We start from the raw sequence: 26,505 nt of genomic DNA, 5'->3' as shown, positions 1-26,505 counted from the left end.
AAAGTTGATATTTTACTTTAAATTAGAAAAAAAATTATTTAGCATGTTGTGGCAGGTTGGGGTGGGTGGATGTGGAGGCTTCTAAAGCTTCTCTGTCCATGTATCATTTTGTCCATTTAAGCATAATCTTTGACACTAGAGCATGAATTTTGCACCTTGAACCATCTACAGTAATTTTTTTGCAATTGTTTTGGCAGCTGACCCCCCTATTTTTCAAAACTGTATGTTAATATTGAAGTATTTTAAAGCAAAATAAAGACGTTTCAACATTTTACCTCTAAATACTTCAGTGTGCATCTCTTAAAAATAAGAACATTGTCCTACATAGCCAAATTATCATTATCACAACTAATATAAATGGTAATCATTCTTAAATTGTCTAATACCCTGTCATACTCAAATTCCTATAGTTGTTCCCACCATGTCCTTGACAGATGGTTTGTCCACAGCAGAATTTAGTCCAGGACCTTGCAGTACATCTGGATGTTATGTTCCTGAAATCTCTTTTAATCTAGAACAGCCTCTTGTTTTTCATGACACTGTCTTGTTGAAGAGACCAAAAACCAAGCCAGTTGTTTTGGAGACTAAACTACCATCTGGATTTGTCTCATTTCTTCCTCCTGGTGTCATTTAGCCTACTCCTCTGGTTCTTGTAACTCCTGAAATGGGAGGTGAGGTCCAACAGCTTGATTAGATCAAATCAATCAAGTATTTTGGCTAGAAACCATCACAGGTGATATGTTCTCATCTTGCACCTCATTAGGAGTCACAGAACAGCTCTGGTTTTCCCCACTGATAAGGATAAGGTTAAGCACTGGATTAAGGTGGCATCAGCCTAATCCTTCACTGTAGGTTACATTTTCCCCCTGTAACTGATTCTGCAACCTAAATGCTCTTTCACAGTTTATGCATGGGAAAGGAATAAGCATGCAAAGTCCTGTGTCCATAGGGCTTATAATTACTGGTGGTGTATGATCTGACTGGTATGATCATTTTCTTTGGATGGGTCAGGAATAGGGCCAACTAGCTCTTTTTGAGAAAAACTGTTATTAGTCATTAAATTTTGAGACTAGATTTTCAAAACGTTCTGACTGGGTATCAATTTCAAGACCAATTTTTCTCAAAATTTTAGATGGTGTCAGAGTCAGCATAGCATACGATTATGAGCATGTGCCCTGTACTCAGAAAGACCTGAATTTGAGTTGTATTTCTGGAGATAAGAAAAATTGCAGAATATCTCTTAGTTGCAGTTTCCTCATCTATAACACATTTCCTGATGTAGAGAGTTTAGTGGTTATAAAGCAGTTAGCACACATAATAGGTATACAGTATACATTGACTATAATTGGGGACTGTTATAGCTGAAAGAGGTTATTAAACATTCAAAGAAAAATGTTATTAAACATTTCAAAGTAAGCTGGACATTTGGTAGATCATCAAACACCATTCCTCTATCTAGAACTTCTATTTAGTTAGCTGTATCTATGAATTTCGTATTTTTAAAAGACTCTAATGTGGGTATATGTGTATTTACTGTGTTTCCAATTATGGTATCAGTGGTATGCTAATTGATTTTCATGTTATTTACTAAGAAATCAATGTCTTTGCCAAAAATACAAGAATTTTAAGGGCATAGTAATAGCATATTTAACATTACAAGTTGCAGTATAGATTACTCTAAATTTAAGGTATAAGGCATTTATTATTATTTATATATTTCTGTGGGAAAAGGCAAGCTTTTGTTGCTTAGAAAAATGTGTAGAAAATTTAAATGACACTGTAAATTTTAGTTACATTTATAGTTACTCTAAAAATTCATGTTTTAACGTAGAGTTCTTTCTTGAGAGCCAAATTTTTTTTTTTCACTCATATAAACTGTTGTTAAACAAAGACCGTGTTGCAAACAGTAGTCTACTACATGGAAAGAATACAGAGATAGAATCACAAGGAAGACTATATTAATGTTGAACACATGCGTGGGTTGAGTAAAGTGTTTACATCTTTCTCAAGCATTGGCTCACTGCTATCTTTTGTATGAGGAGATTTGTGTTCAGAAAAGTGATTAAAAGGAAAAATATCTTCAAATATTCAAGGCAGCAAAGATCCTCCACAAGCCTATGTAATAACCAACAATCCAGCATGGCGGAGATTTGTTTTTATTATAAGTACTCTAGGCTCGAGCTGACATTGTTCGTTTGCTTTTCTTTCCCTTGATTTTATACTTCTCTCATAAGCTTGCAACAAAGCAATATTCTGCAACTGCTCGTCTCCTAGAATTTGTTTTGCTCACTTAAAGACACAGTACTTTCAGATGAAATAATTTTTAATGTTACAAGTTTGATAGCAGACAGCATAATCATAGCTTATCTCAATTTATGATTTGTTCTTAAGCAAATTTCATCTCAGTCATACTTGCCTTGTCGAATTCCCAAAGGGAAACTACACCATGCCTCTCTGGAGTGCTAGTTACAATTTCTTTGTGAGATGCTGTCTTTGTTGACCCGCACCTTTTAATGGTGTCTGTAGATTTTGGTAGCTGGCAAGCTTCCTAAAACACAAAAGGAATTACTGGACTTAAGATACTTAAATTTGATTAGCCTAGAACTCAGAGAAAGATGAGGAGCAGGAAAGGAGGCAGCCCGATGTTAGAAAATTGAACTTGAGAATGCATATGTACACAGTGAAGTTTCAGGTAGAGACATTTTAATTGGAGTTCTTTTTGTGCACTTAACATTGAAGCATTTCCTATCTCTTTTAGAACTCTTAAAAGCGTAGCATAGAACTGTGACATCATATTTTATTGTGTGGATATGCCATAATTTACATAGAATTTAAAATTTTTTGACACTTTTTCTTCTTAGGTTTTTTTTTGCTATAAAATTATCATATAGAACCATACTATTGAGTGGTCAGAATAAAAATTCTTCTGGTACAATTAAAAATGTTTCTTTGTTCTCTTATTTTACTGTTTATTAATTTCTAAAATACTTTATAAACATTAATGGTATGTGGAATTATTGAGCAGGAAAGAGGCCTTATATAACAGATAAGAAAGTTAGGCCCTCTGAGATTACTCAAAGCCCCTAAATCATACTGTGAGTGAGGGCCAGAATCTTGAGATTTATGGCTTCCAGTGTAGGATTTTTTTTCTTTCATGTTACACTGTTTGCAAAATAGACAGGTGTTAATAAGAATAAATATGAATATAGGGCTGAAAGAAATAGGTAAGTCAAGAGAGAAAAGTTAATTGTAGGAAGAAACAATGATGAACATGTTTTAGACAGACTGTATTTGCGGTGCCATAGCCACCTTACTGAAGATGCCCCAGGAGACTGCAAGAAAGCCAAGTGTTTCAGGGTCTGCTCTGTAGCCAGACAAGCCTTACCATCTCATGGTGGTGTAATGCTGGGCTAATTATTAACTTCTCGACCTCAGTTTCCTCATTTGTAATTAGGGATAATAACATCATGGGGTTGTAGGGAGGATTAAAAGAGTTAATACATATAAAGCTGTTAGACCAGTGTCTGGCATGCAGTAATCATTCCGTGTATTTCAAATATCATAATTAGAGATGGAGGGGGTTGTTTTCCAGGGAGAAATATAGGCTATTGATCATTAAAAATGAGCTTTTTTCATCCATATGTTACAAGTGCCGCAAACTGATATTTGCAGTAAAAGGACCAGTCTTTTATAACCTAACAAGTAATTATCTTGTGCGATAGAATCGCCTAACTCTATTGTGTCTATTCAAAGTAGTGGCTAAGCCTGGGGATTGAGTTAGTCAGATGGTACTATTTATTTGCTTTTTTTTTCTATGGAAAACAAACAAACTTTATATGAATACAGTCAGATTAGCTAAGTAGGTTTAGGAATGTTTTGAATAAAGATCAGACATAGAATCAATTCAGTGTTTATTGGGGATTGCTGCTATGTAGGTCAAACAGCTTTACAGAAAATAACCTAATAAATCAGTGTATTATATCAGAGAACCCCACAAATTTATTCTGTGGTCAGAGGGTAAGAGAGTAGGTAACACTGGGACTATTACTACAAATGAACTGCCAGGGCTGGTGTGGACATAATTTCCATAAAGGAAGGACAGAGAACACACAGCTTTATCGAATTCACATAGCACTTATTTGCATTTAACAACCCATGAGTTTTATGTTGCTTTCCCTAGTATTGCACCGTCTCTTGAAGGGCAGAGTCATCAATTTCTTTGGTGTTCCCCTGAGAGCCAGCACAGTCCAGGGCACCAGGAAATACTAGTGACTGGCTGAAGGAATGTGTGTATTTATAAATACTGTAATCTTAATTTTAATAGACTCAAAAATTAGCTAGGAAACCTAGTTTGTTTTACATCATAGTTTCCAGTAAGTTTCTTTTCTGGTTCTTGAATTTATTATATTAGTTTTTCTGATTAGTTTATTTTAATTAAACATTTTTGTGATCATTAAAATAATGTTTGTAAACAATGGAAAATATGGAAATATATAAGGAAGAAAATAAAACACCCAAATGCTGTTTTAAGACTGCATTATAGGACTTCCCTGGTGGCACAGTGGTTAAGAATCCGCCTGCCAATGCAGGGGACACGGGTTCGAGCCCTGGTCCGGGAAGATCCCACATGCTGCGGAGCAGCTAAGCCCATGCGCCACAACTACTGAGCCTGTGCTCTAGAGCCTGCGAGCCAGAACTATGGAGCCCGTGTGCCACAACTACTGAAGCCCGCACGCCTAGAGCCCATGCTCTGCAGCAAGAGAAGCCACTGCAATGAGAAGCCCACGCACCGCAACGGAGTAGCCCCCGCTCGCTGCAACTAGAGAAAAGCCTAGGTGCAGCAAGGAAGACCCAATGCAGCCAAATATTTAAAAAAAAGAAAAAGAAAAAAAGACTGCATTATAACATAGATGACTTTCCCCAGAGTCACTGTTTGGGGCTTCTGCTCTCCCATCCTGGGTCCTCCCTTAAGGAAGGGACACAGTTCAGAGGCAGTTAATCAGGCCTTTTGCTTTTTCCTAGGACCTCTATCACATAATCTTTAACATATTTGAAATACAATATATTTCAGTTACTCTGTCCAGCCCATCTCAAGTCACTCCCAACTAACGAATATTTTAGGCTTGGTTTGTTATTTTTTTCTGGGGAATAAAAAGGCTTTAGTTTGTAAACTTTTAGCCTAAATATTTAATGAAAATGATATTAAGGATATGTAAGAATGCATTCTTATTGTTTTAATTTGACCATTGTAAGGTTGAGCATCTTACCATATGGTCAGTGGCCATGGGCATTTCTTCTTCTGTAAATAGCCTGTTCCTCTCCTTTGCCCTGTTTTTTTTTTAATTAATTAATTTATTTATTTATTTTTGGCAGTGTTGGGTCTTCGTTTCTGTGCAAGGGCTTTCTCTAGTTGCGGCAAGTGGGGGCCACTCTTCATCGCGGTGCGCGGGCCTCTCACTATCGCAGCCTCTCTTGTTGCAGAGCACAGGCTCCGGATGCGCAGGCTCAGTAGTTGTGGCTCACGGGCCTAGTTGCTCCGTGGCATGTGGGATCTTCCCAGACCAGGGCTCGAACCCGTGTCCCCTGCATTGGCAGGCAGATTGTCAACCACTGGGTCACCAGGGAAGCCCCCTGCCCTGTTTATGTTGGTCAGTTTGTCTTTCATTATGATAATAATAAGTTATTATTTATTTCTAGGAGTGTTTTTTTTCTTTGATTGTGGTTACGTTTTACAAATATATCCTCCAGTTTGTTTGCCTTTTGACTGATTATGGTGTATTTTGCTATACAGTAGTCCAAATTTATATGTGATTAAATTTAACTTTTTTAGTCTTTGTTTTCTGACTTCTGGGTGTTTTTTTTTTTTTTTATCTTGCTCAGGAAATTCTCTTATTACCAAGGTTATAAGAACTATGTTCTTATTATTTCATTATATTAACTTTTTAGTCATCTTCCTTCCTTCCTCCTTCCCTCCCCTCCCCTCCCCTCCCCTCCCTTCCCCTTCCATTCCCTTCCCTTCCCTTCCCTTCCCTTCCCTTCCCTTCCCTTCCCTTCACTTTAGGTCTTTAAACCATCTGGAGTTTATTTTTTGTTTCTGTTATGAGTTTAGGATCAAATTTTATATTCTCTCATATTGGTCCCTGGTTTTCTTATAGCACCTAATCTTGGCTCAATGAATTATACCCACTGAAATTTTCTTTAACAGATCTTTTTCTTTCCTAGCATTTATCCCAGGGCAAAGATCCAAGAAGGCTGTTAATCTGCCTTTCTCCAAAGCTTTCCTATCTGGCTTCCCCATGACCTGCATTAGTCATCCTGTCTCCTCCTCCTCTGTTCTCCAACTTTCAGTGTTCTCTAAATCAGTTTCCATATTTGCTTTCATTAATCTCTTTCCTCTAGAGCGAGGGTCAACAAACTTTTTCTGTAAAGGGCCAGATAGTGAGTATTTTAGACTTTCCAACTACTCAACTGAGCTTTTGTGTAGTGCAAAAGCAGCCACAGACAATAAGTTGGGAAACAGTGTGCCTTTGTTCCAATAAAACCTTATTTCTGGACAGTAAAATTTGAATTACATATATAAAAATTATATTCTTGTTTTGGTTGTAAATTCTTAAGATAGTTATAATGTTATAAGAAAAGGGCAACTTAAATAATGGGGAATAGATGCAGAATCATTGAAAAATAAACTGCAAGTATAAATGCTCTAGTCTAAAAATTAATAGGCTAAAAGGGACTGAAGATGCAATTTCTGAAGTCATTAACCATTTTGTTAGGCAATCGTGATCTTCTTCATTTAAATCTGGGGTTCTAGAAGATGAATTCCCACGTTGAATTGTGGGAGAAGTAAATTTAGTCAAATAAATTTAAGTGAAGAGATATTTGGCCATGAGTAACAGAGAACTGAAGATAACAGTGGATTAAACAAGACAAGAGTTTACTTCTCTCTCAAGAGACCAGAGATAGCTCAAGGCTAGTATGGTGGTTCCACAGTCATCAGGGCCCCAGGCTCTTTCTTGCTTGCAGTTCTTTCATTCTTAGTGTGGCACCTTATGGACCAAGATAGCTTCTCAAGCTCCAGCCATCACCTCTGCCTAACAGTCAGCAGGAAGGAGGAAGTGGGACAAGGATACTTCCTGGAAGTGATACATGACACTTTTACCTAAATGTTATTGGTCAAAACTTAGTCATATAAAATGAGTACAGAGCTTCAATTTGGGATGATTAAAAAGTTCTGGAGATGGATGTTAGTAATAGTTGCACAACAAGGTGAATGTACTTAGTGCCACTGAATTGTACACTTAAAAATGGTTAAAGTGGTAAATTTTATGTTATGCATATTTTAAAACAAACAAACAAATAAACTTCACTGTAAGGAAGGGAGGGTGGGAAATGTGGTCTTTATTCTGGGTAGCCATTGTCCTCCTAAAACTCTGAGGTTCCATTACTAATGAAGAAAAGGGGAGTAAATATTGGAGAGTAACTAGCAGTCTTGGAAAGATTTGTGATAGCTGAAAATATAAAGATCAACAAACAAGCAAACAAAAAAGAAATAGAGCAAGTCATGTGTGACCTATGGAGTGAATTGATAAGGGAAATTATGAATTAATCATAACTTTACCTTTGCCAGGGGCAAAAGAAAAAAGTCAGACCAACCTTTGGTCTGACTTATGTTCTTATGTTTGTTCAGCGGCATTGCCAAAGCATGGAATCAGGCATATTTTGGGGAAGGATCTGGCCCAGTAATGTTGGATGAAGTACGCTGCACTGGGAATGAGCTTTCTATTGAGCAGTGTCCAAAGAGTTCCTGGGGAGAGCATAATTGTGGCCATAAAGAAGATGCTGGAGTGTCCTGTACCCCTCTAACAGGTAAGAGCTTCACCCCGTTAATCTTAACCAACTCTTGCCCCCAGCACCATTTGGGCTTACCTTCCCTTCTCCTCAATTTAGCTGATATTACTAAATGAGCTTACAAATAAAGCCCCCAAATAAAACTTAAAAAAAAAAAGTAATACAAATGATATATTAAAATGCTATCTCCTTATTCATAGATATTTCTGAATTTTTCAGTTGCAAGCTATACAGTCCTATAAAGCTAGGTCAGAAAATAAGATCTTGTTGCAATATATAGTACCTAATAGTCAAAATCAGTGTGCAGTGATAAATTTCATGTGTTAGGTATTATAATTCTATATTTAGTCCATTCATATATTAACCTATCGTGATTCTAGGAATGTGTTTGTAGCTGGTAAAACCATATTGATGGGATTGTTGATTAAAGCACACTATTAAAGAACCAAGTTACCTTTGCTGTGCTCAATATTCAGACTATTCCAAATCACAGCATGCTTGTCAAGATATATCTTGTGTTGCAAGAAGGATATTTCTGAGTGCAAATGAGTGTATGTGTATGTACTTATATGTTTGCGGGGAAGAAGAGGGAAATGGAGAGGCAAGAGAAGTTGGGTCATCACAAATCTGTTGTTTCTATAGTAAAAAGAGCTTGAAGAAAAAAATTGGAGGCTTTAATCTTTCTTTAAAAAAATCAAGTGAAACACTTCTGAGGGACTGTGAAATGCTGAAGTTCTACTTTTTTATTTACATAGTTCTATACACACTGTTGTTTTTATTAGAATAACACATTTATACACAATAGAAATATAAAATTTATACCAGATTGTAAGCCAGAGCACTTCATTCTCTTGATCCTCCATTTTTTCCTCTTTCAAATGAGGATAGTCTTGTAATGTTGCTGAGATGGTCAAATGAGATACTAGGTGTAACAGTGCTTTGCAGACAGTGAAGTTTTACATTTGTAAGTGATTCTGTTGCTAGGAGACCTTCATTTAGTTTAAAAGATCCCAGAAAGTCATGAGAAGTATGACTTTTACCCACGATTATTTATGTTTCATTTGGTGGAGGGGGGGGTGTTTGGATTATTTTGGATGGAAATAGCTTTTTAATATACTTTTTTGGGAATAAATTTATTGTATTGTGTATCTGCTTAGAAGCTTTTTATGGAATTCTCTGGGAATTAATTATTCATTGAATTCACGAGATTCAAATTCAGATTTGTATTATTGATAAAAGAACAAAGGGAAAACATGAACCCCAGTTTTGTAACCTATGAATGCCCAAGGAATAATAAATACCTTGACATGATAGATCACTCTTTAACCAGAATAGCTTTTTCTGTCTCCATATTGCAATATTTTTCATTCACAGTTAAATTTTTGAACTATTTCCGAGTTACTATTTTTTTTAACTTTTTAAATTTAAATGACTAATACTGCTCATACTTAAGGAGATTGAAGCCATAGGAAATTTCCCAAATATTATTTAATCTGGAAAAATCTAAATAACTACTTTGGAGTTATATCAGAATATGTTTTTCTACTTAGAAATAGGAGTACAAATAAAAAGGAAAGACTATTTTGTTAGGACAGATATGTGTTATGACTTTTACTCCAGAAACAATCCAGTGACCTCAGGTCATTGAGCACAGTTCTAATGGAAGTTTAACGAAAGGCCTAGAGAGAGATCTGAGTAGGGTGATATTTCTCGTGCAATTAAAATGTTGTTCTACCTTTTTTGATAATTATTTGCTTAGTCTCTATGTCTCCTTCTTGTCACAGATGGGGTCATCAGACTTGCAGGTGGTAAAGGCAACCATGAGGGTCGCCTGGAGGTGTATTACAGGGGACAGTGGGGCACTGTCTGTGACGACGGCTGGACTGAGCTGAGTACATACGTGGTTTGCCGACAGCTGGGATTTAAGTAAGATCCATTGACGGGAGGCAGCTAAATGCCAAGTTATATTTTTAAGAGTCTCATTTTGTAATCCTTACTTGTAATTTCTATAATACTAAAAATACATGTTCACAATCATTATCTACCTATCTATTCTACCTACCTTCCTACCTACCTTATCTACCTTCTCTATATGGAAATTGAACAACAAAAAAACCAATAACATTTTCTTTGATGATGAATAACCATATCTTGCTGTTTATCTCATTTGCCTTTCCTGCCACCACCCCTCTTCTTTTTTTTATAAATTTATTTATTTATTTGGCTGCATTGGGTCTTCGTTGCTGAGCGTGGGCTTTTCTCTAGTTGCAGCGAGCGGGGGCTACTCTTTGTTGTGGGGCGCGGGCTTCTTATTGCTGTGGCTTCTCTTGTTGCAGAGCACAGGCTCTAGGCGTGCGGACTTCCGTAGTTGTGGCACGTGGGCTCAGCAGTTGTGGCTCGCGGGCTTAGTTGCTCCGCGGCATGTGGGATCTTCCCGGTCCAGGACTCAAACCCGTGCCCCCTGCACTGGCAGATGGATTCTTAGCCACTGCGCCACCAGGGAAGTCCCACCCCTCTTCTTGAATAATGGAGCCATGGATGACTTTTAGGTCTCATTGTGTCTGTTCAAGTAAGACTGCATGCTTTGAGTGCTCAGTTTTATTCTGATGCTTCACTACTATTGGATGTTGTTAGTACTGACGTCACTGTATCTAAAACTGCAGAGAAGTCCAGTGTCAAATGCTTTGGTATTACATTATTTCCTTTCTCAGAATGTGATGATAATTATCACTTTTATTTGAGAAAAACAGCTTTCTTGTCATGAGATGACCTTTAGAACTCACCCTTGACCTCACTCTCTTAAAAACTGAGTATCACGCTTTGGGCAATATATTTCATGTCACACACATAATGCATTCCAGAGTAAGGACTTAAGTTGGTTGAAATAACTGCAAATGATGCCTTTGAGCTAATATCTGAATGAAACCCATGAATGCCCATTCTTTCTTGTTTTCCATACTTCTATGTCATGCTTGAAGTAATTGTCTCATGCTTGAAAAAACGAGCAAAATTATTTCATTTCAGCTTGAGATAGAGCTAATTGCAAATATTTATTAAACCTTAAAAATATGCTTTCATTCAAGCTAGGTATGACCATGTTTAAGCATATATTTTTAAGTTTGTAAAAGTAATATAAAATTTTAGATAAAGTTTGGAAAATAAAGAAAATAAAAAACTACCCCTAATTTTTCCATTCTTACACCATCATTATTATAACTTGTGTGTATAATTTTATAACAGCTCTAGTAGTAGATATGTAATTTTTCTATTCATGTTTTTTACTTTTATATTATTACACAGTCACAGTTTTTAATAACATAATAACTATTGAATGTTCATACTATAATTTACTTAATATTTAGATTAGTTTAATTTTTCCTGTTATAAATAATGACATCATAAAGATATAGATGCATGTTATTGACTAATATTTTGAATTTTCATGGGCAGTGCAGTCATTATTATATAATTGTCAGGTCAAGGGGTATGATATGCCAGCCAAATAAATATTGTTGTTTAATTAATAAGAATTACTTAAAAATATCATTTCATCTGAGTAAATCTCTGTTAGTCTGAGAACTGTATCCTGTTTTCACAAACTTAGAAAGATTCAAAAATACTATTATTTACTATTTTCGTATTTTTCCTTATTAATTAAAACAATTGAGTGACTGATTTTTTTCCCATATTTTATTTATTTTGTTTCACAAATACATTCAGTTTTTCTTGCATATACAGAGTATCAGAACTTAATGGTTTTAAAAGTGTTCTCAATATTTGTTAAAAGTTCTAAATGACTATGTTAGAAGGTAGAATAGGCATGTGCTACATTTACATTTTAGTTTATGGAGGAGTTTCTGAAAGAGAATACTCTTTTGGAATGAGAAAGGGTGAACTCTGGGTTTCTTCATACAAATGAAATCCTAAAGTAAAATGATCTGCTGTCTGTTATATAGTTGATATGGACAGATGATAATCAGATTGATGCATTTTGTGGAAACATGGTATAAGTTGAAAGTGATAGCAATATGGGATTCGGGATAATTACTTTTCTATCTAAGATTTGATTAGTCAGCACAATAGAAGTCTTAGAATGACTCATTCAAAGTTGAATTGTTTTAATTTATTGAAATGTTTATCTTGTTAAATAAATTTAATAAATAAGTGCATGGTAAAACAATTAGGAAAATTCATGGGGAAACAATTAGGAAAATTCATCTTCCAAACAGAAAGATCTCTTCATATTCTTAGTACAGAAATAATAAAAACATTCAGTGATGGAAGTGACTGACATAAAATTTATGAGTAAGAGTTTAATTATATAGACCGAGAACTGAAAGACACTTCAAATATCTTTTAGCCCAGGAATTTCTGGAGGTTTGTTTGTATTCTACAGAACAAAAGAAAACAAAATTGAGGGGAGGATGAATGAAGGTAGAGACTGACTTAGTTATCAATTTTAAATTTTGCAGATCTTTCCTATTTCTATTAATACATTTAGGAATTTTTGTAGTGCGGTGTTACAAATGAAGTTAATTAAAACACAAATATAATTTATAAAAATCTTAAAAATCAGATTTATGTAACGTTATGAAAAGCTAAGAACATTGTCATTAATCTGATTTTGATGGGCTGAAATCCAAGTTTCATCATGGTTTGGAAATGGTCCTTGAGAAATCACTGAACTAATACACACTTTTTATTTTGGAAGAGAGGATCCCAAAGAGGCCTAGAGAAGCTAATGAAATCAAATGGGCTTTGATGGCTCTTCAGAGGCTGATATAAGACACACGTTCTTACTTTCTGGTCCACTGTGTTATTTCCATGGTCAGGAATTTGAGGTTTATCTCTTTGTCTGCGTTCTCTCTGGTTGGTGGGTTAAATTGTAGACAAAACACAAGAATGGTTGGGAAAAAAGGATTAATTTTCCACTAGTTAACCAAACATTGTTGGTTAACTAGTGGATTAGTTAACCAACATTGTTAAGATGATCAAAATATGTGATGGAGCGGAACACTGGTCTGAGAACTGAGTTCTCAAGATAGGAGAAAGAACAAATACTTACCCTCTGAAGTCATGCCGCTTAATTAGGTGGTTTGTTTTATGTTTTGTGGTTCCTTGAAACAAGAGACAAAAGTTCTATGCACAGTGTTTATTTTATTGCCACAGATATGGCAAACAAGCCTCTGCAAACCACTTTGAAGAAAGCACAGGGCCCATATGGTTGGATGATGTCAACTGCTCAGGAAAGGAAACCAGTTTCCTTCAGTGTTCTCGGAGACCCTGGGGAAGGCATGACTGCAGCCATCGGGAAGATGTTGCTATCTCCTGCTACCCTGGCAGGGATGGACACAGACCGTCTCTGGGTGAGGTCCTGCCACAGCTCTTGAGTATCCGTATTTCAGTAGCCACTGCACCTCTATCCACTGGTCTGGAATGTGAAGCATTTCTCATCTTTGGCTTTTTTTTTTTTTGTCTGTTTCCCCAAATGCTCTAATTTTTAATAATTTGCATTCAGAGAAAAATAGTCTTTTGAGTCTTTCTGCCAATGTTATAAATTTCTACTCCTAATTTTTCTTTACCTGTAAGCCTAAATTTCTCATGTATCTGAAAGATGGATTAAAGAAGCCACAGTGTCCATTCCCCAACTGATTAGTCACCTATTCTGCTTCTCATTTACCTTGAATTCTAATGAACTACTTGAGAAAGGATTAAAAATAAATCAGAACAAAACAATAGCTCTCTTTCCCACCTTCCATGATTTATTTCTTCTTTAGTCCTGAGACCTTGTCAATCATTGGTTACCAACCAGCCTTTGCTCTGTCCTAACCTAGATCTTTCAAGTTTCTCACTGGGCTCCTAGGTGGATTCATTGGAGTAAATAGCCCACCTATCTTTCTAAGATACCCTGTTACTAAAAATCCATTAGTGTCCTTTATTACTCCCTAGTTCCAAATTTCTTCAGCCTTACGGTCGGATAAAAGGTACCTAGCTCATCTAACAGTCTTAAATATTTGTACATGAAGGTCCTTTTGTGAGCAGAGAGCAAATAACTATATATCCTTGACAGACTTAACATCCAACAAGGAGGGCAGAATAAATATGAATGAAAAATATAGAGGGACATATTCAAAAGACATGCCAGGACTCTACCATAGCTCTATTTGTATCTATACATGTATTTTTTGGTGCATAGATGTTAAAATAACCACAGGTGGTTCTTAAGTTTCACCTCAGGCTTGAATCAGCCCTTTTTGTATCCTCCTGTTTTGAGACCGTGAAGCTGGAATCTTCACATTATAAAATAATGGAACGTGTTGAATCCCACAGTATTAACTGTTTTGTATACTTAAGTTTGTCAAAGTACGTGGTTGATTCCTCATTGTACTCTATCCTGTGAGATCATAGTGACTCACTGCACTAATCTAGCATTATACCAGGTAGAAATACAGCCTTTTACCCCATCCCTTATGGGTCATATTTTCAATTTTGTTTCTTTTTGTTTATTCTTTTCCCTTGCTCCTTTCTTCTTATAAAGGATTTATGATTCTCCCAGGATTATGTGATGAATGATTGCATGTGGTTGGGGGAGATAGAGCCTATTTGCTAGAACTGGATCCTCTTAGCCCCAGATAGCGGGTATTTGGATCATGGAGTGATATGTTCAGGCACAGTCCATCAGTGTTCCAGGTGATGAAATATTATAAATACAAAATACTATAATCTGAGTTCTCTGAAGACCTGTGTGGTTAAATATACACGTACAGTTAGGACATCTAATCCTTTCAGTTCCCCTAAAAATCTTTAATTTTCTAGGATTATAGATATATTTTTTAAAAATTTAAAAAGCTGAGGGTGATAATTATTAATAAAATATGGGATCATTATTATGAATTCTTTGGTCCTAATTTTGGTAATATGTCTATTAACCATTCATTTGTCCAAAGGACATTATATCTGAGCCAAATTATCCTTTTGGAATAGAATCAGATTACCATTTATTCATCCAAAGAGATCATTACTTTCCCACTTAACAAAAAGGACTGCATAATGAAAAAAGAAGGAGATCATGGAATAGTGGTATAAACAACATCATTTTAAAAGCAACTGAGATTTTTTACTTCCTTGGCACTGTGATAAGAGCTGTTAGACTATTAGAGTTTTCAACTATTTGAAGGGTAACTTGTGGACCTTAACTTTAAATGTGAATGAAACTTTTCTCAAAATTAGTAGTAGTTCAATAGACACTTTCTAATTTTGGGTGTGTGGTAGATGGAATGCTCAAAAGCAATATTCTAGGTCAGTAAAAGTAATTTTAGTAAGAATGCAGTTAATGCCTATGTGAATTGGGGGAAATTTGTGGGGTGGTCAATATGTAGATTTCTCATTTTAATACTGCTTTAATTCTAAAGTTTAGAGTATTAAATCTTAGCAGAGATTTCTTTCACAGTGAGAGTGCCTCTTACTCAAAGTTTGATTTTTAATTTACATTTATGCTAGATTTTATCTTTTTTTCTAGGAAAAATATTATTTTCTTAAGATAATGTATTAAATCAGTGTTACAGGAAAATTGAAATAAAGAAAACTCTACTGTAATCAGAGTTTGAGGTATATAATTAAAGATGCTGTATACCCACAGGACTGTTTAGTTTTCCCAAGCATTTTATATTTATTTAAGATTTTAGAAATAAAACATGTATATTATTATTGCCATAACAGATAGAACTTAAGCGGTGTGGTGGTATTGATAGAATGGCTTATGTCATTCAGTTTCCCTTCAGGCATTGAAAATCCAGTGATTTTATAAAATGGATGGCTAAAATTAGGTTCAGAATATTGTATTATTATTTTTATAAAGTATGCAACTTAGGCTTTAAAAACACTTTATCATTTTTATTTTTACGGTATGTGAAAAGCTACCCATAAAACAACTAGGGTGGAATATGGAGGTCTAATTCCATGTACATATGATTTCTTAATTTTGCACCAAAGATCTAAAAAATGTAAAAATTGAAAATTTTAAGAATTTCATCTGTTTAAATTTTTTCGTTGAGGATCACTTTTTTGCCTTGCTCCTCTTGCAAAGAATCACCAAATTTCAGATACAATAATAAGAAATGTTAAGTTTCAAATACACTGTGTTTTGTGACACACCTAAAACACCAAGATTTTCAGCTAATGTAAGCAGTGCATAGAGTAGGCACTCCACAAACATTTGTTGATTTTGACTTTGCTGTGTTGATTCTACTGTGATGCCTGTTCCATGAAGTATGATCAGGGACAGAAATTAGGGAGCCAGCAACTCTGGGGGCAACAAAGAAGAATCAGAGGAATCAAAGTAGGATGTGTCCATCTTGCCATCAGTATTTTCCTTCAGTTAACAAATGTTGTCTAGTGATTACATATGTTGGTTTAAACACATATAGAATGATACTCTGTTCATTAGCTGCTTACTTCACCTCCTTGGTTCTGCTAATTTCACTATGTTTGATGGTATTCCCTAAATCCTTATTAGTCAATCTTAGGGGCCCCGAAGCTGGAGACCCTTCTAGTAACTAGGTAATCTAAAGTATGTATATTACTGTAATCAAGTATCACATACTGGGTGGCTTAAACAACAGATATTTTATTGTCTCACACTTCTGGAATCTAGAAGTCCAAAACTGAGGTTGTCCACAGAGGTTGGGTCCTTCTGAGGGCTGGGAGGGAAAGTTCTGTTCGAGACCTCTCTCCTTGGCTTACAGGTGGCCATTTTCTCCTATGTCTCTTCACTCTGTCTTCCTTCTGTATATCTCTGTGCACACATTGGATTAGAACCCCCTCTAATGACTTCACAATTCAACCCCTGGCAGTATGCAAGCCATAGTGAGGGCTTTTGATTAAACAAAACCATATTTATGGGTGTTGATAGAGATGTGTGAAAGACTCTATAAACCACTTTATTTGCATAATTTAGATAAATCCCAATTTGCTAGAGGTCAGTTTCTCAACTTTTACATCTTAATTTTTATGATTTAAGCCCTTCCTTTGGAATCCATAGTAAATAGGAGGGCTGAGATAGAAATTGTCCTTGTGCTTGCCTTTTTTTTTTTTTTTTCCTCTTCCATCATTCAAGTTACTCATGCATGCAAGGGTATATCTAAAAATCCTTCCTAAAAATCCTAGCTTTGGAATATAAATTTCTAGGTGTGTTCATGGATAAGTGAGTAGATGTAGAACAAAAACAACTCCAAGTTAATGTCTTTTACTAAGTAAAAGTTAGTGGTAATAAAATAATCCACGATTTTACAGTGATATATATTCATTTATTCAAGAAACAGCTATTACGTGTACTCTCTAGACTATAACGCCAGGCACCGCTCCAAGGGCTGGGAATACAAAGTTGAGCAAGATCAGCATTCTGACTTCAAGGCTACAGAAGATATTGCAGAAGTAGATACAGTTTTTTAAAAAATTGGTATCTCTCGTCTCTTCTCTCTCTCTCTCTCTCTCTCATTGCCCAGCTGATTTTTAGCTCCTTTTACAAACAAATAGTACTTTATAAAGTCTCTCATGCTTTAGTATCAGTTTACTTGTTTTGGCTTTTCTAATACTTTTGAATCATGACTTAGGTTTTCCAATCAGACTGATGGATGGAGAAAATAAGAAAGAAGGACGAGTGGAGGTTTTTATCCATGGCCAGTGGGGAACAATTTGTGATGATGGGTGGACTGATAAGGACGCAACTGTGATCTGTCGACAGCTTGGCTACAAGTAAGGAAAACCTAACTATTTGGGATGTTCATCTGATGAAAATTTCTGATTTTTTATCCTTGTTCTTGCCTAAGATTAACTTCTATGATTCAATTGAAAATACTGGCAGCATGCTTATTTGATTCAGAATTATAAAGAAATACGAAGTAGAGTCTCTTTAAAATTTTCTATTTTCTCACAAGAAATATACATTATGTTACTTAAGAAATGTAGCTTTTATCTAGTAACAAATAGTCTAATAACTCTTGACTATTCATACTACTGCTTCTGTCAGCCAAAGATGTTAACCTTTTCTCTGTGATTTATGTCGTAAGACAGTAGCCTTATAAGGGATTCTACTGTTACTGAAATTACAGTTGGTTCTTGTTATTTGCAGTAGTTACATTCTGTAAAGTTACTGTGAACATCGAGTTAGAAAATACTGAGCCATTACTTCTAGAGCTGAGGTTGAACCAAGCCATGTTCTGCCTTCTTGTTTTAGCTCTTGTGCTTGCAAACGACTGCCCTTTTTGCAGTCTCCTAGTGCTTTTTTTTTTCTTCCATTTCTGTACCTTTTTGTTGATGATTTCCCTGTTTAAAATGGTCCCCAAGAATTTTGCTGAAGTGCTGTCTAACATTCTTGAATGAAGGAATGCTGTGATACTCCTTAGAGAGAAAATAAGTGTGTTAAATGGGCTTCATTCAGGCATGAGTTATAGCACGAAAAATGTGGCACTAAATGAGGTGAGAAAGGACACTTATTTCCAGTTTGAGAGCTGAACTAGAAAGGCAGTTTATCTCCTTGTGAGACCTCAGCGGGGCAACTCAAATTTTTTGAGACTCTACGCATGTCTGCAAATGACTGTGAAAGGGCTGATTGATTTTGGAGTTGCAAATATATGGAACATGTTACAGTTTAGAGGGTCATGAAATTTAAGCTAATATACATAATTTGCCTAGTTTATATTGGATTACTAATAGTGGTTTGGATTTTAAAATATATCCTTAATTACACATCTATGTGTATCTTAAATATTGATCAATTTAACTGGTTATCCCTATGCAGAATACATTTTTATTTTTAAAATTATTTCTATTTTGATAAAAGTTCAAAATTTTTTTTTTTTTTTTTCCCTAAAGTTTTAAGTCAGAGTTTGTTTTTGGTTACTCAGATACTACTTCAATTTACGGTTCAGTTTTGGACCTAGTTGCAATTCCAGTTGTCCTATGGTCAGTGGGTCCATTATTTGTAATATAGATTTTCAGTATTCAAAATTGGTGGTGTGTGACATATTTTCAGCTTTCAAAATATGGGGTAGTAGAGGAAGGGAGGAAGCATCTACATTAGATGCCTAGATGAATTCAGTCAACTATTTAAGTTTCCTTTGCTCACTACATTTCTAACATTTCGTTCTCCATATATACATTATTGTTCTTACATTACATGCCCAGTGAATTTCCTTACCTAAAATCAGCCATTAAAGTATATACTGCTTGAGACTGGTTTTTTGGCTTACTTTTATTTTTTTGGTAGAGGTGATCCAAGAAACCTAGTGTTACCTTTGGAAATATGAAGGAAAATATGAAAGAAAAAGTCAAATTTGATCCTTGAATTGTGTGTCTAAGTCATGTTTAAGGAGAAAAAAATTTGTAAGAATATTCATCAATGCATTTTCACTTTGATTTCTTTCTAAATTTTTCATTGCTTTTTACTTATCATCTAGTCCATTTTGCATTCAACTCAAATGGTGAATTTAGGTAAGAGCAATCTAGATTAAGTGAACAAAGTTTGTAGCAATTTTCAATACTATTTCTGTAACAATTATCAAGAAAAGCATTGAAGGAAGATCATACTTCATAATTATTTTTAAAATAAAGCCTCTTAACACATAATTCAGTAATTTAATGTAACTGTGACAAATTGGATAGACATCTTCTAGTGCACAAGCTACAATTTGCCATCAAATAGTATTTAAAAGAAAATCATTTCGATATTTGATCAATCTAAATATACTTGAATGTTTTTATAATTTTTCACCAAGGGGAGATGGAATTTCATATAAAACATATATATAATTGTAAATAGGTATGTGATTAGAACAGAATGTTACTTTGAATTAATAAAAGTTTTTTTCCCCATGTTACTTCGAATTAATAAAAGTCTTTAATAAAGCAATTTATTTGTAGAAGTCAATCCAGAAAACTTTGAAACTGTCAAAAGGCTTGAGTTTTATTAATAAGAATTCCAGAGACCTGTCCCCCAGCCAGCTATATCACACTTGAGGATTAGTCCTTGGAAACACTGAGAATCAAAATAACATTAGAAAGCTTTTTCATAATGGGAGAAACAGAAATGAAGTAACAAAAACCAGGAACGTGAATGGTAACTAATATAGATATGCTTAGAGTGAACAGAAAGTAAAAGGCACTCTTTAATGATGTATTACATAATGTCTGACAAAGTCTAGCATATGAGCACATTGTTTTTAGAGGGTTGAATGTGAAATGTGTTGCTATCAGTTAGCCTCGTTAAGAAAGACTAAATAGCCATGATGGAAATTCCATTCTATTTGAACTTTGTGTGAATCCATTAGCATATATTTCAATATGACATTGTTTTTGAACTGTGTATTTATTAGAGTAGTATCCCTTAAAAGAATTTAAAAAATGATGTACCCCTATTGTCTTAGTAGAGACCTAAAGTTAAGTATATCTAATTTTTATCTTACATTTAAATAGCTGCAAAGGATTTAATTTCTGGCATATTTGTATATGACATTTAAAAATAGAACAGTTACTTTACTCTTAATTATATCCAATAAAATATAAATATAGTGCTTTGATACTCTGTCATTCATTTAAAAAACACATGAGCAAGCTCTTTTTTGACCTTCACAAATTTTACATAGTTTCTTTTTCTCCTTGAAATTGTAGTTTAAATTTTCTTTCCCCACAGAATCCTAATGTCCTGTGTTTTTAAAAATGTGTGTGTTTGTACACACATGGAGAGAGTGAGAAAGAGAGAAATTAAATTCTTCTAACAAGTTCCTCTCAGGATTTTATGACTTCTAGTACACAACTAATTAAAAACAACAACAACAAAAAATAAATTTTGATAAATAAGTATTAAACATAGGAAAGAAAAGTTGACCAAAGCTTCCATTTCCTAGACTGATGGGTTGGGTTTTTGGTCCTTGGATAAAATTTATTTTGAATTGTTCTTTTGGCCACTTTAGAGTCTTTTAAATCTTGGAGCAATGCACTGTGATTGGATTTTGGAATGAGTGAAAGACATGCCTTTGTTTTGCTCAGTGGGAAAAGGGAAATTTTGAAAGAGAAGTTGACCTTGACTTTAGCAAGACCAGTTTTAGGAGAGAATACACGTGGATTTTGATGATCTGCATATCAGTTCCCATAAAGTCCTTATATCCCTTGGAAAGTCATCACCTACTCCCAGGAGCACTTGATACTCAGTTTAAAGACTAATGTATTAGAGCCTATTGTCTCATCGGAATTCTTAGCTATGAATTACTGCATGCTTGTAGTCCAGTGAGAAGTCTCTGTAGGTGACACAGTCCTTAATTATTTTTTAAAAAGTCAAAGAAAAATTTATTAGATTTCACTATATCATTGAAAATGTCTTTAATTATGTACTTTCATTAGTTAAAATGCTCTCTAATTCTACTTGTTGATATATCTAAAATGGTGCATTCTCTTTAGTTTGTGCATTGATTGGTAAATTGCTAAGGAATCATCCTTTTGTTTTATTTAATGAGTCTAATTTTATTTTCTACATGTTTACTTCCACCTGTCATCTACTTTTATGCTATTTATCATGCTTTATTGTCTGTTCTTTGTGTAATCTTTGGTTTTTTGATTTGCAGGCAATCCAGTTTTCTTTCTTTCCTTTCTCTAGTTGTCTGGAATTTCAGCATTCTTGTTGTTTTACTAGAAATTTGAAAAAATTTTTAGCAAACATACTGGCATATTTTCTTACCAATTTCAAAAATTATTTGTAACTTCTCCTTCCTGAAAAACATCAAGAGATTTAGCATACTGTTATTTACCTTCTACCTCTACTCATCCTCACACCCAAAACTGATGGGAATCATCTGGGATATTAGTTTCAGGATGCTATTAGTTTTTAAGTTTCTTCAAAGTATTCCTATTTGAATTTTAAGTTGCTCTACATGACACATGTACATATCAGCAATTATTTCCATTTTTTAAAAAGATTAATAAAATAATTCCTGACAATTCTGATTAAGAAAAAGGAGAGAATACAAGTAAACATTAGAGAAAAGGAATATAAGCACAGATACACAGAGGGTTAAAAATTGTAGAATACTATGAACTACTTTTAGCTAATGAATTTGGAAATCTAGATGAAATGAACAATTATCTAGGCAACTGTACATTTTCAACAAAAATATAATTATCAAAATTGATACAAAAGATAGAAAGCCCAATTTTTTTTTAAATTGAAGTGTAGTTGATTTACAATGTTGTGTAAATCTCTGCTGTGCAGCACAGTGACTCAGTGATACACATAGAGATATTCTTTTCTTTTATATTCTTTTCCATTATGGTTTTCCCCAGGAGATTGTATATAGTTCCCTGTGCTATACAGTAGGACCTTGTTGTTTATCCATCATATATATAATAGCTTACATATGCTAATCCTAAACTCCCAGTCCCTCCCTCCCTCCCCGCCCTCCCCCTTGGGAACCACAAGTCTGTTCTCTTTGCCTGTGAGTCTGTTTCTGTTTTGTAGATAGGTTCATTTGTGCCATATTTTAGATTCCACATATAAGTGATATCATATGATATTTGTCTTTCTCTTTCTGACTTACTTCACTTAGTATGATAACCTCTAGTTGCATCCATGTTGCTGCAGATGGCATTATTTCATTCTTTTTATGGCTGAGTAGTATTCCATTGTATATATGTACCACATCTTCTTTATCCATTCATCTGTTGATGGACATTTAGGTTGTTTCCATGTTTTGGCTATTGCAAACAGTGCTGCTATGAACATAGGGGTGCATGTATCTCTTTGAATTATAATTTTGTCTGGGTATATGCCCAGGAGTGGGATTGCTGGATCATATGGTAATTCTATTTTTAGTTTTCTGAGGAACCTCCATACTGTCTTCCATAGCGGCTGTACCAACTTACATTCCCACCAACAGTGTAGGAGGGTTCCCTTTTCTCCACACCCTCTCCAGCATTTGTTATTTGTAGACTTTTTAATGATGGCCATTCTGACTGGTGTGAGGTGGTACCTCACTGTAGTTTTGATTTGCATTTCTCTAATAATTAGTGATGTTCAGCATCTAGAAAAGCCAAATAAATTAATGATGACAGAAGAAGTGACTCTGACTTTTTGACCAAGAGTTTTGACCAATCTTTAAGACACAGATGACTCCTGAGTTATGTAAATTATTGTAGAGCAAAAAAAAAAAAAAAAATGATGAAAATCTTTCCATTCATTTTGTGAGGCTAATATAACTTGATTTCAAGACTAGACAAGATAAGTACACATACACAAAAGAAAACTCATGAATCTACATTAAATATTCTAAACAAAACATTAGCAAATTTAATTCAACAGTGTATTAAAAGAACAATATCCCACAAAGAGAGTCTATTGTAAGAATATGAGAGTGGTTCAACTGAGGCATTCAATCGGTGTATTTTAGTTTGTTGTCTATAAGTGAAAACAAATATGATCATCTTAATAATGTTGAGAAGTTACATGATAAAAATCAACACTCCTTCCTCATATCTCTTAGGAAGCTGAGGATAAAATAAAACTACCTTAACTTTATATCACAAACAAGCATGAAATAGGAACAAATAAGGGTGCCTGCTATTTCTGCAATGACTCAATATTGTCTGGAGTTTCCACTAATCATTAAGAATTGAGGTATTGGTATTGAAAAAAAAGTCAGAATTGTTATATGAATAATATGATGTCCACCTATAAAACCCAAGAGAATCAACTGGAAAGACACTAGAACTAGTGTTTATTAATGTAACAGTATGAAGTATAAATATTTTTTAAAAAGCAATAGTGGGCCTCCCTGGTGGCGCAGTGGTTGAGAATCTGCCTGCCAATGCAGGGGACACGGGTTCGAGCCCTGGGCTGGGAAGATCCCACATGCCGCGGAGCAACTAGGTCCGTGAGCCACAACTACTGAGCCTGCGCATCTGGAGCCTGTGCTCAGCAACAAGAGAGGCCGCGATAATGAGAGGCCCGCGCACCGTGATGAAGAGTGGCCCCCACTTGCCGCAACTAGAGAAAGCCCTCGCACAGAAACGAAGACCCAACACAGCCATAAATAAATAAATTAAATAAATTAAAAAAAAAAAAGCAATAGTGTTCCTATATGCTAGATTGAAAATTTTTTAAAATCTCATTTATAGAAAGTACAAAACTGAAAAAAAAAATCAAGGAATAAACTTCACAAGAATTGAGGTCTGTGTGAAGAAAACTAAACCTTTACAAAAGCTAGAAGACTTCATAAGTGATACTCTACAACCCTGAATGGGAAGACAAAATAGAAATTAATCTATACATTAAATGCTATCCTCATAAAAATCTTTTGTTTTTCTTGGTGTGTGTGTTGGTTGAGGAGGGGGACTTCCAAATTTATCTGAAATCAGATCCATGGGATATTGGCACAGGACTAGGCAAAGAGGTCAGTGATACCAACTACCGCAGTGGTTAACAGCCTTGGCTGTGCATTGAAATCACTTTGGGACTTAAAAAGTATTACCCCTGCCTCGCCCCACTCCCATTTTACTTGATGTCTTAATTCTACTTTAATTGACATCAGGTGGGGTTCAGGTGGTGCTATATTTTAAAAGCACCCAAAGGTAATTCTAATGTGTAGCCAATTATTGAACTATAAAGACCAAGAAATGGCTTGTGTACTTATAAGCATGATAAATAAGTAAATAAAAAAGCCCTTTAAATCAGCAGGAAGAGTTATTGGGACAGTTACTTTAGCAACAGAACTAAAACTAGATCCCTTACTAATACTAAACAGAAATAAATTCCAGACACATCAGAACTGTGATATGCAAAGTAAAACAGAAAAATACCTTTTCTTTAAATGGTTACATTTTAATTATACATATTTTAAATGCATAACTTGCTTTCCAAAGATTTGTTCTGTATTCAGCAACACACATCCAGAATCTTAAAAAATGTTTATACCTGTTGAATAAAAATTTCACTTCTGGGAAGAAATCTAAGCTGCCCACAAAGATTTACGTATAAGGATGTATATAATTATAAAAAAGTCTAAAATTCTTAAAATAAATGTGCAACAATAGGGAAATGAATTCTGTTTTTTTCTACACTAAATTTTGATGCAGAACCACCTGCATAAGACTCACCCACTTAGTTTGAGATCCACTAATCTGTACAATGAATTTTTTTAACCATTAAAAATTGTAGTTAGTATGCAATATTTTCCCCATAAATGTGTACCAAATGCTAGCAGTGTGTTGTTGAGATTTTTTTATACTTTTATTTTGCAAACTTGATACAATGAGCATTTATTACTTATACAACTATTAAAAGTTTTGTATGTTAAAAAAGAGTAACTTTATTTTTTTCACCAACACTCTTTATTGTCCATCTCTTTGACAATGGCCATCCTAGTAGGCGTGAGTGGTGTCTCACTGTGGTTTTGATTTGCATTTCCCTGATAATCAGTGATGCTGAGCATCTTTTCATGTGCTTGTTGGACATGAGTATATCTTCTTTGAAGAAATGTCAATTCAGATTCAAAAAAGAGTAACTTTAGAGTTACCTGTTTGATCTTCCATGACTGTAAGCATTTCTAATGGGTTAAATCTTATTTTTATTTGCAATTTATGTCAGAGTAGCCGTTATCAGTACAGAAGAAATGACGGGGTATATTTCTGAAATGAGTGTACTGCCAACTACAAGCATGTGAGGTCAGGTCTCATTGCTGAAAGAGGATTATTCAAGCAAATTCCTCAGATAATTCATATCAGTAAACTACTTTGCCTGAGTTCCTTGCATAACTATAAGGAAAGTATAATAACCTTATCTTAACTAAGTAGAATATTTTAATGTTAGAAATCTGGTCCAAATAGTCATTTTTAATAAGACAGTTTCTTTTGATTTAAAACCTGTCTTTTGCCTGTTTTTCTATTGGGTTGTTGGTTTTTTATTTTAAAATGAAATTTGAGAGTTATTTGTATAGTGTATGCTATGTCCCTCTATTAGAGAATGCATCCACCAACATAAATATATATATATGTATTGCAAGTATATTCGTCAACTTTAAAACTTATCTTTTCACTTTCCTGTGGGTGGTTTTTAGTAAACTGGCATTCTTAATTTAATTTTTGTTGAATTTATCAATCTTTTAATTTAAGGTATACATCTGTGTCTTGTTTAATAAGTCTTTCCCTAACTTGAGGTTATAAGGATAATTTTCCTATAATTCAAACTTTAAAACTTTTCCATTCTTATGTCACTAATTTAGCAGGAACTGAGTTTTGAATATGGTGTTAGTTTGAAATATTTCACTAAAAAGATTTTGTATTTGGATATTTAAAAAGAAGTAATATATTATTTAAAAAAACAGAAACCAAAGAAAAGTGATATACCAAAAGTAAGTCTGCCTTCTCTTCATGATTCCTGGTGTTCTCTTTCTCAGTTAAAAATTGTGCTTTTGTACTTCTAAAGTAGGCTTTAAAAATTCTTAGCTCCCTAGGTAATTATTTAATTCTCGTAATTTTCTTGGAAATATTATACCAATTTCTTTTTTTATTAATTTTTATTTATTTTTGGCTGTGTTGGGTCTTCATTGCTGCGTGCGGGCTTTCTCTAGTTGCGGTGAGCGGGGGCTACTCTTCGTTGTGGTGTGCGGGCTTCTC

At 34.6% G+C, this 26,505-nt stretch overlaps 1 protein-coding gene across 3 annotated transcripts in view; it reads left to right on the top strand.

Annotated features, from left to right (window-relative positions):
* The window catches only part of PRSS12 (serine protease 12), a 70,862-nt gene that overhangs the window by 24,639 nt on the left and 19,718 nt on the right, over positions 1-26,505 (top strand). For all 3 annotated transcript variants that reach the window (XM_036852989.1, XM_036852992.1, XM_036852991.1), the window contains exons 5-8: positions 7,688-7,866; positions 9,633-9,774; positions 13,018-13,214; positions 17,460-17,601. In XM_036852989.1, coding sequence (XP_036708884.1) covers positions 7,688-7,866; positions 9,633-9,774; positions 13,018-13,214; positions 17,460-17,601 — 660 coding nt within the window. The remainder of the gene's footprint in view (positions 1-7,687; positions 7,867-9,632; positions 9,775-13,017; positions 13,215-17,459; positions 17,602-26,505) is intronic.

This window comes from Balaenoptera musculus, chromosome 5 (assembly GCF_009873245.2).
Source record: "Balaenoptera musculus isolate JJ_BM4_2016_0621 chromosome 5, mBalMus1.pri.v3, whole genome shotgun sequence".
Taxonomy (NCBI): Eukaryota; Metazoa; Chordata; class Mammalia; order Artiodactyla; family Balaenopteridae; genus Balaenoptera; species Balaenoptera musculus.
The sequence above is the reverse complement of the archived record's forward strand: the minus strand, read 5'-3'. Positions and strand labels throughout refer to the sequence as shown.